The sequence below is a fragment of the Ctenocephalides felis genome, unplaced genomic scaffold (assembly GCF_003426905.1).
Source record: "Ctenocephalides felis isolate EL2017-DRISC unplaced genomic scaffold, ASM342690v1 CF-g0.4_SCAFFOLD_03573, whole genome shotgun sequence".
NCBI lineage: Eukaryota > Metazoa > Arthropoda > Insecta > Siphonaptera > Pulicidae > Ctenocephalides > Ctenocephalides felis.
Genome location: NW_020539727.1, coordinates 23,671,174 through 23,690,052, shown reverse-complemented (window position 1 = coordinate 23,690,052; position 18,879 = coordinate 23,671,174). Strand labels below are relative to the sequence as shown.

General features: G+C 28.3%; 1 protein-coding gene across 1 annotated transcript in view; it reads right to left on the bottom strand.

Moving 5' to 3' along the window:
• Window positions 1-5,219: 5,219 nt before the first annotated feature.
• LOC113389127 (prolyl 4-hydroxylase subunit alpha-1-like) overlaps window positions 5,220-18,879 on the bottom strand; it is a 32,959-nt gene continuing 19,299 nt past the window's right edge. The window contains exons 2-12 of the mRNA XM_026626180.1: window positions 18,462-18,667; window positions 16,579-16,730; window positions 16,343-16,499; window positions 16,107-16,285; window positions 14,814-14,965; window positions 14,582-14,755; window positions 12,374-12,460; window positions 11,961-12,185; window positions 9,736-9,801; window positions 8,897-9,062; window positions 5,220-5,565 (exon numbers count right to left, since the gene is read on the bottom strand). Of these exons, the coding sequence (XP_026481965.1) occupies window positions 5,471-5,565; window positions 8,897-9,062; window positions 9,736-9,801; window positions 11,961-12,185; window positions 12,374-12,460; window positions 14,582-14,755; window positions 14,814-14,965; window positions 16,107-16,285; window positions 16,343-16,499; window positions 16,579-16,730; window positions 18,462-18,655 (1,647 nt within the window). The 5' untranslated portion in view covers window positions 18,656-18,667 and the 3' untranslated portion in view covers window positions 5,220-5,470. The remainder of the gene's footprint in view (window positions 5,566-8,896; window positions 9,063-9,735; window positions 9,802-11,960; window positions 12,186-12,373; window positions 12,461-14,581; window positions 14,756-14,813; window positions 14,966-16,106; window positions 16,286-16,342; window positions 16,500-16,578; window positions 16,731-18,461; window positions 18,668-18,879) is intronic.

The following is an 18,879-nucleotide window of genomic DNA, read 5'->3' as shown; positions in this document are numbered from 1 at the left end:
ATGCCACTTACGACTAGTAGTCAATGAAATTTTCCAAATTTTAATTATTTCACAAATATTTACACAAGTGTTTTAAATTAAATCCATTATTGCGAAATTAATAACTAAATTTTGAATTATGCCAATTTGCATTTGCGTAATTTTAAAACGCTATTAAAAAAAAAGTAGAATAATTATATGCAAATTTTATATTATATTTTAATTAATCAAAATTAATGCAAATTTTGGAATATTGTTTTTATTAAATTTTGTGGTAAAAATAAGAGCATGTAAATGTTGTAGAATTTACTTTTGGAATATAAATTAATTATGTGGAAATAATTATATTTTATTTATTTATTTTAGTGATTGATGATCCTGTTGCTTTGTGGACTGAACCTTATGGTAAAAAACAATACTTTTACTTAAATTCTACGACACAAGATATATATATAGCAAAATGCCGGGTCACCTAGTATATATATAATTTTGCAATATATTTTTTAATTAAATATTTACTCAAAAAATAATATAATATATTGTAACGACACTTTTGGATATGAAAACATATTTAATTTAATTTATTTAAAATTAAATTAATTATTATAATTAAGTTACAAAGTTAATTCTTGTTTCATTCGTTTAAACCCCCAAAAGTTATTAAAGGTATTTTTAGAGGGTGAGTAATGTTCCTAAGGTAGTTTCTAAGGTTACTAGTTAGATATAATACTATTACATATCATACAAAATTCAAACTTATTAATACAAATACAAAAGCTGCCTCGAGGATCATCCAAATTCAGTTGCCTGATAATTTCTCCACAACATTTTATGTATTATATATGCCGGGTCACCTAGTATATATATAATTTAGCAATATATTTTTTAATTAAATAATTACTTAAAAAATAATTTAATATATTGTACCGACACTTTTTGATAAAAAAACATATTTTAAATTAAGTTACAAAGTTAATTTTTGTTTTATTCGTTTAAACCCCCAAAAGTTATTAAAGGTATTTTTAGAGGGCGAGTAAATGTTCCTAGAATAGTTTCTCAGATTACTAGTTACATATAATACTATTATATATCATACAAAATTGAAATTTATTAATTAACTATTATTTTTATTATTTAACTAATTTTTTTATTTTTTATTATTTAACTATTATTAAGACAAATACAAAAGCTGCCTCGAGGATCACCCAAATTCAATTGCCTGATAATTTAGCCACAACACAAATAAAAATAATCAATTCCTTTTAAAAATATAGGAAAAAAATCATCAGATAAATTTTTTTCATAACAATTAATACTGTGTCTGGAATTCGTATTTTTTTTAATCTTATGTATTATATATGTCTATTCTTTTTTAGTTTGGAAGTTTCCTGGACAAACCTTAAGTTATTTGCCCTTAACCGAAAATGGTGCATTGAACAAAGGATGGACAAAGGTTTCTGTACCCAAAATTCATTCGAATTTAAAGGTCTACTGCCCTTTTTATGATAAAACCCTTTGTGTCATGATCGATTCTATCGATAGAATCGTTGGAGTAACTATAATGGTAAGTGATAAAGGAATAATTAGTAAAAAATAATTTATCATTTTTTTGGAAATAAATAGATTGCGAAGAATAACACCAGGACAAAAAATTCACCGTATAAATTTAATGAAAGTCCTTGGTTTACTGAAGTGGATGTGTATGGGAAAACATACTACTTGATCAAAATATTTTTTGTGGATCACAGTAAGTATAAATATATATATATATATATATATATATATATAATATATATATATATAATATATATATATATATATATATATATATATATATATATATATTAGGGTGGACCTTAACAAGGACATTTTCGAATTTCTTTGCTCCCAAGGGCGCAAATGCTTCCAAAAGAATAAAAAATAAATCTCTAATAGTATTAGCACTTATTATAAACATTTAAATAAAGCGCACGCCAATTGAAAGTTTCATATATTTGTTATTAACATACGTCATTAAGTAAATTCTTGCGCCATCTGTACGTGAACTCATATATGACATATAAGAATAGTTCTAAATCACTTAACCTCTAATTAAATCCTATTCATCGTGGAATCAAGATTAATTTTCTCTAATAATTATCTAATAATAATCTAATAATTTCAAGAAACTCAATTTATTGTCTTGATTTCATGCCCACATGGATTTAATTGTAGGTTAAGTGGTTTAAAAATATTCTTATGTGTCATATATGAGTTCACGTGCAGATGGCGCAAGAATTTACTTAATGACGTATGTTAATAACAAATATAAGAAACTTTCAATTGGCGGGCGCTCTATCTAAATTTTTATATTAAGAGCTAATACTATTAGAAATTTATTTTTTATTCTTTTGGAAGCATTTGCGCCCTTGGGAGCAAAGAAATTCGAAAATGTCCTTGTTAAGGACCACCCTAATATATATAAAAATTAAATAAAAATATAAATTTTGTTTATATACCTAGATCATATACAAAACTCATGATATAAACAACAAATTGCATCTTTTGGAAATATGATTCGAATTGTTGGAAAAAATGGAGCAAAATTAGAAGTACCTCCAAAGGAGCCAGAATTGGTGGAAAAATTATGGAGAAAGCAAAATTGTGTTGAAAATAGAGGTAAGTAATAATATTTATCATACCACAATTATTAAAACTCTAACATCATTCTGCAAATACAATTTTGTATGCTATTTTGTTGACCTAAATTTTAGAGTCATTAGCAATTTATCTTCTAGAATAGATGTGATTTTTTTTTCTAGGTACTCATTACACATATTCAAAAGAAAACGATACAAATTGCAATAATTATCTACCAGTAACAATTTTGGTAAAAAACCAAGAAGTTGTAGGTTTTGCATTTATTATACCAGGATCATATCAAACTGGCTATATGCCATATTTTGAAAAAACTTACAGCAATTTGTTGGAAGTAAGTAAACATTGAAATAAATTATATATTTAGATATCATTTTGTTTAATATATATATATATATATATATATATATTTTAGCAATTTCTTGGAAGTAAGTAAACGTTGAAATAAATTATATATTTAAATATTATTTTGTTTAATATATTTTCAGGAAAGAATGCCTCATATGCCTAAGTGTTTAAGAAATTGGAAAAAGTATGAATATTCTTCGATTTATATAGATTTGGTTCCTTTAGGATATATTAAAACGTGTGTTGCAAATGATTCTATAAAATCGCCTTCGAAGTTTACAAGATTTACGAATGGTTTCAAAAATTTGTTCAGAAGTTAATTATATATAAATATAAATAATAAATATAAATATAAATTTGTATATAAATAAAATTCATTAAACATTTCATATAAAATTCTACTTTGCATACAGTATCCTAAAGTACCTTGCAACAAACTATTCGATTTTCATTTTTTACGTTTGACGATTTTTTAAAAATGATTTTGTTCGAGACTTTAACCATTATTATATAGAAATTCCTAGATAATATTATAAGCTTTCGAATGACTTATAACAATACTTTGGTATTCAAACAAATTTTTAACGAAATAAAACAAAACGTGCACCACAAATACATAACAAATTCGATTTTCATTTTTACGTTTGACTTGATTTTTTTAAAAAATGATTTTGTTCTAGACTGTAATAATTTTTATATACAAATTTATGAGTAATTTTATAAGCTTTCCAATGACTTGCAATACATATGCATGCAAACAAATTTTTGACGAAATATTACAAAACATAAAGTGCAAACACAATACATAACAAATTTGATTTTCATTTTTACGTTTGACGATTTTTCAAAAATGATTTTGTTCTAGATTATAACCAATATTATATAGAAATTCATAGATAATTTTATAAGCTTTCGAATGATTTATAACAATATATATGCATTCAAACAAATTTTTAACGAAATATTACAAAACATAAAGTGCAACCACAATACAGAACGAATTCGATTTTCATTCTTACGTTTGACGATTTTTTCAAATATGATTTTGTTTGAGACTATAATAATTTTTAAATACAAATTCATAGATAATTTCATAAGCTTTTGAATGACTTATAACAATACTTTGGTATTCAAACAAATTTTTGACGAAATATTACAAAACATAAAGTGTAACCACAATACATAACGATTTCGATTTTCATTTTTACGTTTGACGTTTTTTTTTTAAATATGATTTTGTTTGAGACTATAATAATTTTTATATACCAATTCATAGATAATTGTATAAGCTTTCGAATGACTAATAACGATGCATATGTATTCGAACAAATTTTTAACGAAACATAACAAAGTGCAACCATAATACTAAACGAATTCGATTTTCATTTTTACGTTTGACGATTTTTTTAAAAATGATTTTGTTCTGAACTATAATAATTTTTATATAGAAAGTCATAGATAATTTTATAAGCTTTCGAATGACTTATAGCAATATATATGTATTCGAACAAATTGTTAACGAAATAATACAAAACGTGCAACCACAATACATAACGAATTCGATTATCATTTTTACGTTTGACAAATTTTTTAAAAATGATTTTGTTCTAGACTATAATCAGTTTTATATACAAATTCATAGATAATTTTATAAGCTTTCGAATGACTTATAACAATACATATGTATTCGAACAAATTTTTAACGAAATATTACAAAACATAAAGTGCAACCACAATACATAACGAATTCGATTTTCATTTTCATTTTACTAATTCGAATTTCGAGGTTTGACGATTTTTTTAAAAATGATTTTGTTCTGGATTATGATCATTATTATATACAAACTCATAGATAATTTTAAAAGCTTTCGAATCACTTATAATAACAATACATATGCATTCAAACAAATTTTTAACGAAATATTACAAAACAACAAAGTGCAACCACAATACATAACGAATTCGATTTTCTTTTTACGTTTTTTTTAAAAAACCCAACAAAAAATATAATAGTAAAAAAACCTTTTATTTACATACTGCTCTTTTACAAAACTCTCTCTACAAATATATTTATTAATATATATTATCTATAAACTATTATCCACTAAGCACACATTTTTTATACCAATTTTAATAATATCAGAGATTCTTTCTTATAATTTTTCGTACTACGAAAAACTTTTAAGCACACAATTAATGAATGAAAATTAATAAGAATTAATTATGATTATTAATTAATGATTAACTATTCAGTCTCCACATAGAATAGTGGAAAAAATCCCATATTCTTTATTAAATAAAAAGATTTGCTTAAAAAATAATATATATGACTTTGTTTTGTGGTAACTTTAAATTAGAGGAATGAAAATTTAATGTTATCGTTTATCCTTACCGGGCCAAATATCATCTGTCGTTCAGGCTGGTTTTTTGTATTTTGTATTCCAAAAAAAAATTGACTTATTTACATTATGAATTCTAATTTTTTAACCGGTAAAATGACCATCAGTCAAAAGGGTTGCCTTGTCGATTCTGCAGCCTCCGGATTTAATTCGCAAGGCCTTAAAAATTCTTGTCCTCGTTCGTGTAACCATTTATTAGAAACTAAAAACAAGATATTAATATATATATATATATATATATATATATATATATATATATTAACAAAGTCTAATAATCGGGCATTGCACCAATAAAAAACGTGAATTTCTTTCAAAAATTTATTTTAAATCGGCTATAATTCTAGGCTTCATTCAGTGGAAACTAAAAATAAAATTAAAACTGAAACAATTGAATTGGAGTGAAAAGAAAAAAGAAAATAGTAAATAGTACTTACAATTAGTTAATCTTAGTGTTAAATTGGAAAATTTTACTAATCCATGGTATCAAGATATGGTAATGCACTACACTATGTATTATAAACATTAAACTTGTAATTACACAATATTTTCACAAAATACTAATTTAAAAAATCACAATTGGATAGTGTGTAGTTCGTAGACTGGTTGAAGATATAATGGAGAAAGGACATTTTAAAAAATATTTTTTACCCACTATGATAATTGATCAATTTAATAACGTCAATAAAAAATTAAAATTTACAGTAGAATTAGAGACAATGAATTCGATAAGTTTCTTAGACATAAAACTCATACGTACTACTGATAACAAACTAATAACAAATTGGTACCAAAAACCAACTAACTCTGGACGTTACCTTAATTATTTTTCTTATCATCCACTCAAAATGAGAATAGGTACTATAATAAATCTAACTGACCACGCAATACTTCTATCGGACAAAACATTTTGGGACAACAACATAAATTTAATTACGAAAATTCTAACAAATAACTCATATATCCCTTAAAACTTATAAACTCCGTAACCAGTAACAGACGAACATACCTTTTGAATAAAATGAACAATTCCACAGTACAAAACGATTTACCATACATTAAAGAATTGTATATTCCTTGGAAAAAACTTTTTTACAAATCTGGACTCCGACTTGTAAACAATTTTAGTACAACGACTAGCACTATCTTTACCAAAACAAAAACCCCTTTTAATATCGAACGACTTAGAAATGTCGTCTATCAAATAAATTGTCTAGATTGTAATTTAATTTACATAGGAGAAACAAGCCAGAACTTAATTAAACGTTTACAACATAAAAACAATCCGAGGCAATTTAAAACTATGATTGCGGAGCATATTTATACTTTAAAACACAATATGGACGTCTAACCCGACTCTATTACAATTCGAACAAAATTTATTTAAACGAAGAATTATAGAAGGATCTTTTTTAACTATTTACGGCAATAAAACAAAAAAAGAGTGCGCGTAAGAATCACACGCGATTGAAGTAAAACTTATTTGCAATTATATTGTAGCAAATTTAAGTTGAGTAAAAATAAATACATCATATAAAAATTTATGTGATGGTAACACTCATAACAATGGTAACAATTTATGTGACAAACGATGGTAACAATTTATGTGATTTATTGTAATATGGTAACACTCGTGATGCACACATTTATTAGTGTCGTCAATCATTATACACATTTATATAATGATAAATTATAAATTATATATTTATGATTACATTAAAAATATGTATAATATTCACAAACAATAATGTAATCAAAGTCGTACTTGAAATATGACATGATTGTTTTAAAGTAATTGCTGATTAATAAATTCTATAATATTCATTCACACAGTGGATTATGCTAAACAACGCCTAAACAAATATTGTTTTTGCAAATTAACTCATCCTGTAACAATTGTGTTTAAAAACCTTCATGTAATTAAAATTAACATATATTCATTTACTGATTGCATTTTTTTACTTTTTCGCTGATGATATAATCTCATTCCTTGAACAGCTGTAATATCCGTCTTGCCTAACAAATTGAAGCCATACTTTTATATTTGTTTTATTTATCAAGCCCTGCACATAACTTGATTTATGAATCATTCTCTTTTTTATGTGAACGTTAATGCAATGATCATCATCAATATTACGAGGTAATAAATTAATCATATTATTAACGTCAACAGGCACATTTATAATTTGGCCAAACATTCCAAATTGTCCATTTGCATGTCGCAATCGTCTAATTTGCATGAAACACAACCTAGGTAAAATTAACCTTTCAGATACAGTATCTAGTTTAGGTAGATAATTTGGTATAGGTGGAGATACAAACCCGGTAAATTTACACAAAGTGGGAATTTTACCCGAATTTAATATCTTTCGACAAGTTTGACATCCAACCTGATTATTTAAATCAATATTCAAAAAACATTATTAAGAATTTGTTTTTGATATTTCTAAGTCACTTTGAAACCAAAGTCGATCACACACAAAACATACATAGCCAAAGCTATCATTTCTTACGCAGCGCAGATTTTTCCTTAGTTTCATTATTTATTTGCGATCATTTGCACTGCAATTATTTATGGGGGACGGGATAAAAATTTTTTCCGATCCTGACATTTTTATTAACTCACGTATTATACTGCTAACCCATGTCGCGCCTAAAGAAGTTTTACTTCAAAAAATGTTTAGAGAATACGAGCTAAATACAAAACTCAAGTGAAAGTCGACACATTTTCTTTTGTTTTTGACATAAGATTTGACATTGATGTATTTTTTGTTTTGCTCGCAGACTAGATCGAATAATTGCGATAGCTGCGCTTACTAGCGTCGTAGTCTTCAACTTCACGTTGGCGTTTTCGTTGCATTTGTACGGATTTACACCCGTGTCGCGCCTAAAGAAGTTTTACTTCAAGAAATAAACGGAATGAACTTAACACGCTGTGCGACACAAATGTCTTTTATTTAGATAGTATTTCCAAATTTCTTACAAAACAATAAAAGCGTCGCGTAAAGGATTCGCAATTCGTTCCACACATGTGTAAAATCTTGGTAAAAAATATATTTTAAAAAGTCCTTTCTCCATTATATCTTCAAACAGTCTACGAACAACACATTATCCAATTGTGATTTTTTAAATTAGTATTTTGTGGAAATATTGTGTAATTTCAAGTTTAATGTTTTAATACATAGTGTAGTGCATTACCATATCCTGATACAATGGATTATTAAAATCTTCCAATTTAACACTAAGTTTAACTAATTGTAAGTACTATTTACTCCTTTTATTTTTTCTTTTCACTCCGATTCAATTGTTTTAGTTTTTAATTTTAGTTTTAGTTTCCACTGAATGAAGGCTAGGATTATAGCCGAAACGTATGGATTTAAAATAAATTTTTGAAAGAAATTCATGTTTTTTATTGGTGTTATGCCCGATTATTAGACTTTGTTAATACATATGTCAACATCAAATTCTGAATCATACAATATATATATATATATATATATATATATATATATATTATTTATTTATTTATTTCTTACCCCATTTGGATCCTGCCAGAACAGGACATGCAGCATGTCTGGTCAAATAGTCTCCTTCACCACTCGGATGAAGATTGTACCAAAAAGCTGCAGTCCCTTTTTTTGGCCAAAGGGATGTTTTAAGGGCTGGAAACACTGTTGCACCCCCTTGGGCAACATCTGACATCTAGATAAAACAATAATAGTAATAATAAACATTAAAGAAAAAATCATACAAAGGTAATTTCAATGTTGGTGCTAAAAAGTTCCAAGGTAAATGTTCAATGGCTTGTAAGTTATTCGGATATTTTGTTGCAAAATAAAATTATAAGAAACTTTGTGTAATTTTTAACCAAAATATATTTCTATTTGTCTACCAATAATTCTATTTGTATATGAATCGATAATAATGACGTAACGATCATCTTTGATCAATTTTTTTAAAATTATTTTTTATTTATTTTTTTTTTAATTTTTTTTATTGCAAAAATGTAACCAACTCTTCATTTCGTCAATAAAAATAAAATGTGTTTTAAATCATTAAAATCGGACAATCGGTTCTCCCAAAAACTGCATTATCATTTTTGGCACTTTTTGCCCCGTATCTCCGAAACTTCCGGATCTGCCTTTGCCAAAAACTAATTACCACTATTATTACGAATCGAATGTTTTTTGAATCATTCAAATCGGTTGATCCGTTCTCCCGAAATCGTCGATGAAAGATTGTATCCGCACACATATATATACAGCACCCGCATTCACGCACACATTTATATACATAATATATATATATATGTATATATATATATATATATATATATATATATATATATATATGAGATTCAGTTATATATACTTACGTAGAATAAAACTGTTGCAATCCTGTTTCCTGTTCCTAGACTTTTGAAAGCGTTGACTTCTTCTTTCTATGAAAAAACAGATAATATTAAATATGTATATACTAGCCGACCCGGTAAGTCATAAAAAATATTTGTAGATAATTTTAATATTCATTTTTTTTTAATTCCGGATTAAAATAATACAGAAAATTGATCCTAAAATAAATTAGTGGGGTGTATGGCATCGTGCCTTAAGGCAAATTGCTGCAACTTCCCGTACCGTAATAAAATATTCGAGAAATTTTAAACGTTTTCAAATATGCTATTACAAATACTGTAACTTTCATTATTTTTGCTATCTTATTATATCCAGAACATTAACAATCGTCATTTCATTTCGAATTCAATTTAAAAAAAAAATAGTTGCCTAATTTACACAAAATAGAAAAACTGCTCCCGTATAGTCACAGTCTAAACGCATTTGCAAATAATTCTGTGCGACATTTTCACTTATACTGCGCTTAGATTGGCGGCATTTTCACATTTTTCAATAGTTTTCACACAAAATTGGAAAAGTGCTCCAGTACATAAACAGTCTAAACGCACTTGGGTAACGCATTTATACCAGAGTGGCGCTTAGACTGTGCTTAGCCTGGGTAATTTTTTGAATTTTTAATCCAAAATTACAAAAATATTTTATGGAAAATAAAAAAAGATGTAATATTTTTTTATTCTCGAAAGCAATTGTTTTGTCAATACTAGCAGAAAGTTTTTCAGATCATTCAAATCGGACGCTTAGTTCACACTACAACTGCCATTTTTTGCACATTTAGCTCTGTATCTTCGAAGTGGCGGGACCTGTCTTTGCCAAAAACTAATCACCTCTTCTCCCAATCATTACAAATTGAATGTTTTTTAGATCATTCAAATCGGATATTCCGTTTAAAGTATATAACGTTTTATAACTGTATAATGTAAAAAAAATGTGAAATTTAAAGTTAAGTATCTAGTTATTAGCCATTGTAAGATTTTATGGGTTACATTCATTTATAGTTACAATAAAATAAATACATACAAATATTAATAGTGAATTTATACCAAATTAGATACTTTACCAATTTTTCTAATAAAATAATCCGGAATAGTCTAAATTCGTTTAATTTTATTCATCCGAAGAGCATTTATTTATTACATCTTGAATAACTTTTAAAATATTTGTTAAAAATAAATGATGTATTAGAAAAATTTGTATAAAATTAAATTCTAAATAATATTGTCTAACATAGTAAGACCCTATAGCATCTCGGTATACTTTAAAAACCCTACCAAAAACTACGAATTGCATTTGATAAAATGTAAATAAGTCATAAAGAGTGCGTTTATTTAGTATTTCTTTCAAAAACTCGATTTGTATTTTCTGCACTCTTTGCTCCGACCTGCCTTTGACAAAAACTAATCAGCACATCTCCCTATCAATAGAGATCGAATGTTTTTTAAACCATTCAAATCGGTTGATCCGTGCGCCCGCAAACGTGGACGAAAAAATGCGGACATACAAAACACACACACATCCATTTGGTTTCTGTGGTATGCCAAAATGTTCGGAAACCTTCAAAACGTCAAGAAATGCAAAGATTTTCATTTTCGATTTCCGGCCGATTATTATAACCACCCTACGGGAAGTTAATAATACCGAAAATTTATGCCAAAATAAAGAATTGTTGAGGGTGGACAACCCTTAATAAATAAATAAGTTTTTTGAACCAAAATATAAGCTTTTTCATGAGTTTAAAATTTAAATTTTGGCTGATCCTCAGTCATCCTGAACCTAATTTTATAAAAATTTCACATATATCACTAGGGCTTCCAATACCGTACTAAAATCTGAATACCGGTATTCGAAATTGTTCATATAGAATTATTTTATTTATTCATTTATATAAGTCTTTGTGAAGTGTTGATATCTACAGGTATACAATATAGATAATTATAATTAAATATACACATCGACAAGGTCATACTAAGCTGAGCCGAGTCGGCAATACACATACACCGTTTGGAAACTGTGTAAGTGTATTCCGAGAGTTAAATTTTTAACAAAATTTTTGATAATCCCGAAATACCGGTATTATTGTCTCAATACCCGTATTGAATACCGGACAAAAATCGTCCGGAATCCCGGTATTCGGGATTACGGAATTCCGGTATTGTAAGCCAAATATATCACTAAGCTTTTCATCCCTTACCCTTGCGAAATCGAAATGCGGTTCATAATGTCCTCCAATACCATAGTTGACCACCTGCAATTCCTCGGCAGTATCAACCTCCAATCCTGTCATCATCCTAACACGTTCTGCGACTGCATAGACATGTCTATGTTCTTCAGATTTCAACCAGGCAGATTTGCTGATCCTGTAATTTGCAGTCTCCAACTCGCCAGTCTTGTAATTTTGCACCGTCGCCCTTTTAAACTAAAAGAGAAATAGAAATATGGGGTAAAAAAATACTTCATGTTTGTTTCGTAAAAATTCTAAGTAGTATACAATGTCCCTTTTCAGCCGACTATTGTAAATTCATCAAATTTATTGAATGTCCTTTACTGGACAGTTGTAAATCAAAGAGATAATAAAAAAAATAAAAAATTAATCTAAGTTCTTACCCTTGGTTGTGCCATTCTTTTAATCGTCGCAATTTCAGTGTCGTATATTATGTCGTGGAAGATTAGAATCCTAGGGAACCTGTGGACCTAGAAATTACAATAAGTTAATATATAAATACATATTTATCATATACTAGTTGACCCGACAGACGTTGTCCTGTACCCATGTCTACAATTTTTTAATATAATATTAGGTTGTCAAATATCTCCCTTCCGCTTTTTTGCTCTTGGTTTATAATACAAAAAGGCGGAAGGGAGATATTTGACAACCTATTATACTAATAATTACCGTATACCTAAAAATAATAATTATTGTTTTTTAAATTACTCTTCACGCCAAAATGCATATACATTTATATGATGAGCGATGTTAAATGTAGAACTGCTTTAAATAAAATGATGAGTCTCAATTCTAGAAGTCTATATTGGAAATTGAAGTCTTTTAAACGGTTTAACATAACCATAACAATAACATAACACTGGTACTTCATGTTGGATTAAATTATTTTAATTTTTTATTATTTAAGATATCCAAAATTGCATCTTAAACTTCTCCTAATCGATATCGCGAGAACCGAATTGTATGTATTCATCTTTACTTTCCCATTTGTTGTTATAAAGTGAAATTTTTACTAATTTTAAAAATATTGTGGAAAGATTAGTAAAAGATGCAAAGAAATTATATATTGAAAAAAACTATATTGAAAATTTAATATCCGAATCTTGTGTTGGCGCCCCCTAAGGCGTGCGCTCGTATTTCTCGCATGCATCGCATCAAAGATAGGACCTGCCCTGATTAATACTTAATTTCATATTTCAAGTGAATTAATTTGTCATATCCTGTTCATATGTGTATCATTCAATCTGCCATACATACACTGTATTTTATATTATTTTAATTTCTTGCACATCTCAGCTGCTTTTTGGCAATAATAATGGAGACATTTCATTTTCCTTATTCATAATCATAAATTTTTTATACATATTCTAATATTGTCTAGGTTCGTAAGTAAATTGAACTATTTGGCAAATGATAGTTTTCATTATTGTCACGAATTTTTCAACTTAAAGATATACATTAATGTCTTATTTTGTTTTTTATTTTTATTGGTGATTTACAGTATTATGCTATCGGTATTTTGTCCAAACTTATATTTTGTTGAATATTTTCATGTGGGAGATCGTAATGAATGCAAAATATTTTCAAAAAGAAACTATTCATTGAACTAAGTTTTAGAGTCTTATTATGTTAAATAATACATTTAAACATGTATAAATACGTATAATTAATAAATTAAGAAATGCAGAAATAAGTGTCAGAAATTAAAATAATATAAAATACAGTATATGTATGGCAGATTGAATGATACTATAATTAAGAAATTATATATACGTCTCTTTATCTGTTTTTTTCTATTTATATATTAAGCTTATTACATATAAGTAAGATATAAATGGGTTTAAACTCATATATCGGCATGTGGATGAACCAAAATCATCTGATATTTAAACCTTTTGCAAAAAGTTCTGAAATCATTCCATAGACTCCAAAAAAAATATCCCCCAAGTTGTCTATCTATTTCCTTATCTATGTACTTTATCTTATATGATTTTAATTTCAGGTACATTTCAGCTGCTTTTTGGCAATAATAATGTAGACATTTCATTTTTCTTATCCATAATCATAAATTTATCATACATATTCTAATATTGTCTAGGTTCGTAAGTAAATTGAAATTTTTGGCAGATGACAGTTTTCATTCGTTTTCAATGCAAAAAATGACATGTCGTTTTTGCAATTTTTCCATTAATTTCTACAATATTGCACATACATCCCAGTACTTTATAACATACATCCTAAAAAATTTCCTTGACAAATTTCAGAAAGATTTATCGAAATCCGAATAGTCCTTTAGGAGGAGTATACAGTGAGTGCTTGTAATTTAATATGAACTTTATATAATAGCAATAAAGCTCAAATTGATTCTACGTTTTAGTTAGAAAACGTTTGTATGAGAAAAAGAAAAAGCTGTTTTTAGGGTTTTCCCGGCAATTATTCGATTTTTCTCGCCGTAAGCACCATTCTTGGACACCAACAAACATTTTAAAAAAAGATTTGGCCAAATTGGTTCAGGCGTTGTTGAGTTATGCGCTTACCAACACACTTTGCGATTTATTTTTATATATAAGAAGATGAATCATAATTACCTCTTCCACTTTGAATGGTCCAATAAGTAAATAAGGGTTATCGTTGGTCACCAGATGACATTTTAGTGAAGCTTGTTCGCGAGGACCCAAACCCAATTCACCCCTGCACAATTTTTCGTACAACTCACGTTCTGTAGGCACATGGACTTCTTCGGAAGCATCGTCATCTACATACTGAAAATAATCATCACAAATTATATTAAGTAACAAGTAAATTTTTTTTTGCCCATACCTGTTCCTCATTGATCTTCTCCTCCAAACTTGGCACAACTTTTTCCTCAACCATTTTATTTTCGTAGTAGACTTTATTTCCTAAAGCTCTCTGATGATTCGGCACGATTTCCAATAATTCGTTTGTCATTGCTAGAGCTGATGGTAAATTACCTGGAAAAAAATACACGAACTTTAATAGTGAACGAAGTTGCACTGTCAATTTATTTTGCTATGTACTAGGAAATGCAATACCGGTATACCGGTATACCGAATTACCGGTAAACCGCCCGATTTTTCGGCGGTGTTTTTACCGGTATTTACCCCAAAAATTATTTATTTATTTCGGTATTTTTATATAAGCGCTATTTGATACATAATACAATAAAGTTTAAATTTCTCGGAACAAATTTATCTTTAAATTCCATAATCGCATAAACAGCTACATCTTCAAGTGATTATATAAGATAAACAAATGTCAAATATTATCTCAACTCGTCATTAAACTGAATATTTATTGCTTTCCAAAGGGCTTCATATCGGGTTACAATAAATAGAATCGGACTGATAGATAATGATGTTTGTTTCATCTTTTGTAAAAATGTAACGGTTTTTTAAGTGATATTTGCGCCAAAATATTTTATATCATACAGATTACCTCTGCGCAATCTTAATTTTTTTCTAGCTTTATGCATAATAATTATGATAATTAATAAATACTTTTGCTTCTCATTACAAGTATAAAATATTATTTTTCGAAAATCTTTTTAAAGTTTGAAAATACTATAGAAGCATAACATTGTTTTAAATAACAATTCTCAGCAATTATAGTAACTTATTATTTATCTCGACAAAAAATCCGATCTTAAATTAGTGTAGAAAAATTATTTTTTTAAAATATTGGAGATTATGCTAATTTAACACATTGGATACAGACAATACAATTTATTATATTAATGTAATATGATCTTTTTTGAGTTTTTGGTCTTCCTTACTCATAAGTTTGTTTTTGGTGAAAAGTACTCAATATACTCGATAGTGATAATGAATTAATTGAATTGGATATAATTTTGTTGAATTATTATTTAAAAAATAAACTTATTGTTTTATTTTATTGTTTTTATTGTTTAGTTGAATATAGTTGTAGTTGTATATACATTTTTTTAATATTTGTACTAGTAACTTTCAATTTTGTTTACGTTTGTTTAAGATCAAAAAATACCTGTAATTTACCGGTATTCCGGTTTTAAAATGAAAAATTACCGAAATACCGGTATTGAAATTTTTCATCGGTATTGCATTCTCTACTATGTACCTTGCATGTAGGTGGAAAAGGCCAAATATTCCAAAATATCTTCCCTGGTCGTCGTCTTATTTTTCTCCATTTGCAACCTTTGCATGGCCTCCTGCATCCAAAGAACTGTATGGTAAAAATCACCATTGTTGTAAGACTGTCTGCCCAATTCGAAGCAATCACCAGCTGTCAGGGCAGTACTAGAAAAAAAAACAACTATCAGTCCAAGAACCATTAAAATCTGTTACTTTCCTTACCTGTATTGGACGCCATTCAGTTCACCTCTGGCAACACTAGACGTCTCTAATTTGTAAGTATCCTGCAATCTCATCAGGGCAACTGCTGCACCATTCAAATCTTCGTCTGAAGGGAATTTTAGGTCGTCACGAAGTCTGGTAATGTTTGACACAAATTCTAAAAGGGACAATAGATGGTTTACAAGTCCTGGTGAAATTTTGGTTAAAGAAAAATGATGGTAATCTACGGTTTTCACCTCTGCCAACATCCTCCAGCATCATACTTTCGATGGCCTTCCAATCTGTAGTAAGTCTCTTGGTCAACAAATAGGCATTTATAGGATTAGATACGTAAGTCTGAATATCCTTAGCTGCATCTGCATGCTCTCTTTGATACTCCAAAGATTTCCTACAGAAAAATTAGAACTTAAACCAAAAACCCAGCACCATCCTTGTTCCACAAACAATTTTGAGGATGCTGATTTTCGGAGTAGTAGCATTTTCAATCAACTTTTTAACTTCCCGAAGTAGAAGTTTATGTTTTCATCAAAAAATACGATTCGCTAATTTTATGTTTTCCCGACGTCTCAAGCCATTCTGAATCGAATGAGACCAAATTTAAGGAAAAAGTATGTGTGTGTGTGTGTGTGTGTGTGAACAGATTTTTTGCCGTAAATCGACGTTTTCTCAAAAACGGATGGATGATTTCAAAAATTTATAAGCCATTCGATGTATCTCGATGAGGACTAGCGTTTAGCAATTTTGCGCGACGATCAGCCAAGCCGTTTCTTCGTAAATAGCAGAGTCTTTCGTCCACGTTTTAGCCCGCAATTCTGAATCGATTTTGAAAATTCAAAAATCGTTCGAAAGATATTGGTTGGGAATCGACCTGATTAGTTTTTGGTAAAGATCGGCCGGGCCGTTTTCTTGTAATTCGTTGTTGAAAAAAAAATTGAGCCAATTTTTATGAAACTTTTTTTAATGATATATATCAATGTTTTACACAACTTATTGAAATATTACGGCCTAACGACAAGTAGTTTAATTTTAAAAATTCATCAAAGTTTAAAACAAGGAGTAGTTTTTTTCACGTTTGTTAAGGGGCACAACAAGTGTACCCGCCTAAAAAAAAGTGATTTTTGGGAATTTATATTGAAAAAACTACTCTATCAATCATTTCAAAATTATAGTAATATATTTATACATGTTTTAAGAATACATAGTAAAATTTTTGAAGAAAAAAATTAAATATTTTTTAAGTTATAGTCCATCTCCAACGGGCGTGACAAAAAAAGGCCCTTCACTGCTGCAGTGATTCCGGCCTTCTACGTGGATGAAATTTAAAAAAAAAAATCTCGTTAAACTAGATAATATTGTCTGTAAAATAAACTACGATAAAAAGGATCAAAAATTGACAAAATGACGGCATTTTTTTTTTAAAAAGTCGAATTTTAATCAAAATTTTGGTCGTTTTTGGCCTGCCAAAATTCGATTTTTGATCCGATCAAAAAATCGATAGTTCATTTTACGGAGAACTATATATAGAACATGTAAAAAAAATTTGATAGTGATCGGATCATTTGTTTTTGAGTAATTGCTGCAGCAAATTCGGAAAATGCTATTTCGAGAAAAACGCGTAAACTATACATATACTCTTTAAATGGCTGTGACTCGAAAACTATTTAAGATATCGATTTAACATTTTGGTATGTTATTTTTAAAGGTATAACCTATCTAAATATGAAAAAATTGAAAATTCGATTTTTTGAAAATTTCACACTAGTTGTGCCTCTTAAAATATAAATTAGACGATTTACTTGGTATAACGATAGAAAACTTGGTCTTAATAAACATACTGAGGCATTAAAGTCCTACGGAAACTAGTTCAATTATAAAAATTGTTGATTTTTGAAAATTTGCTCCTAGAAAATACTCCGAGTTAACGTGTTCGTTTGTTTTCAATTATGTGTAATAAATCCACTCGGAATACTTTTAATCACTCATAAATTAATTTATATTTTATTGATTTAGTCGATTATTTACACATATCGGGAAGTTCATGTAACTTGCCTTAAGGCAAAATACCAATACCAACTAGTTGGCATTTTTTGGTTAAATTTCGGCCTAAATCATCCCTTACCTCTTCAGAATCTCCAATCTCTGTTCCTGAACACTTATAAAACCATCAAGAGCGTCCACCAAAACGCTTTCGGTGATCAGCAAATCTTCCATTTCGACCAGGGCAGTGTACAATTCTCCTTGAACACTGGATAAAGTAACCAGGACGGTGGTGAATGTGACTAGAATTGGTAGTATACGACTTTTACTGGCCATCTTGGTGGAATTCTGAAAAAAAAATCAAATTTGGGTGAAAAATTTTGGATGAACAACTAAAAACGTGTGACAACTCAGGTGGTGAAGAAAATGCATTTTTTTGGTTGGTGGTTTTGTTGCGACTGAGATGGAATTTTTTGGTGTTAACAAAGTTTGTTTGTGATGAAATTTTCTATAAAATGGTATAATTAAAATTTTTGTAGAATATTCTATAAAGTTTCTGC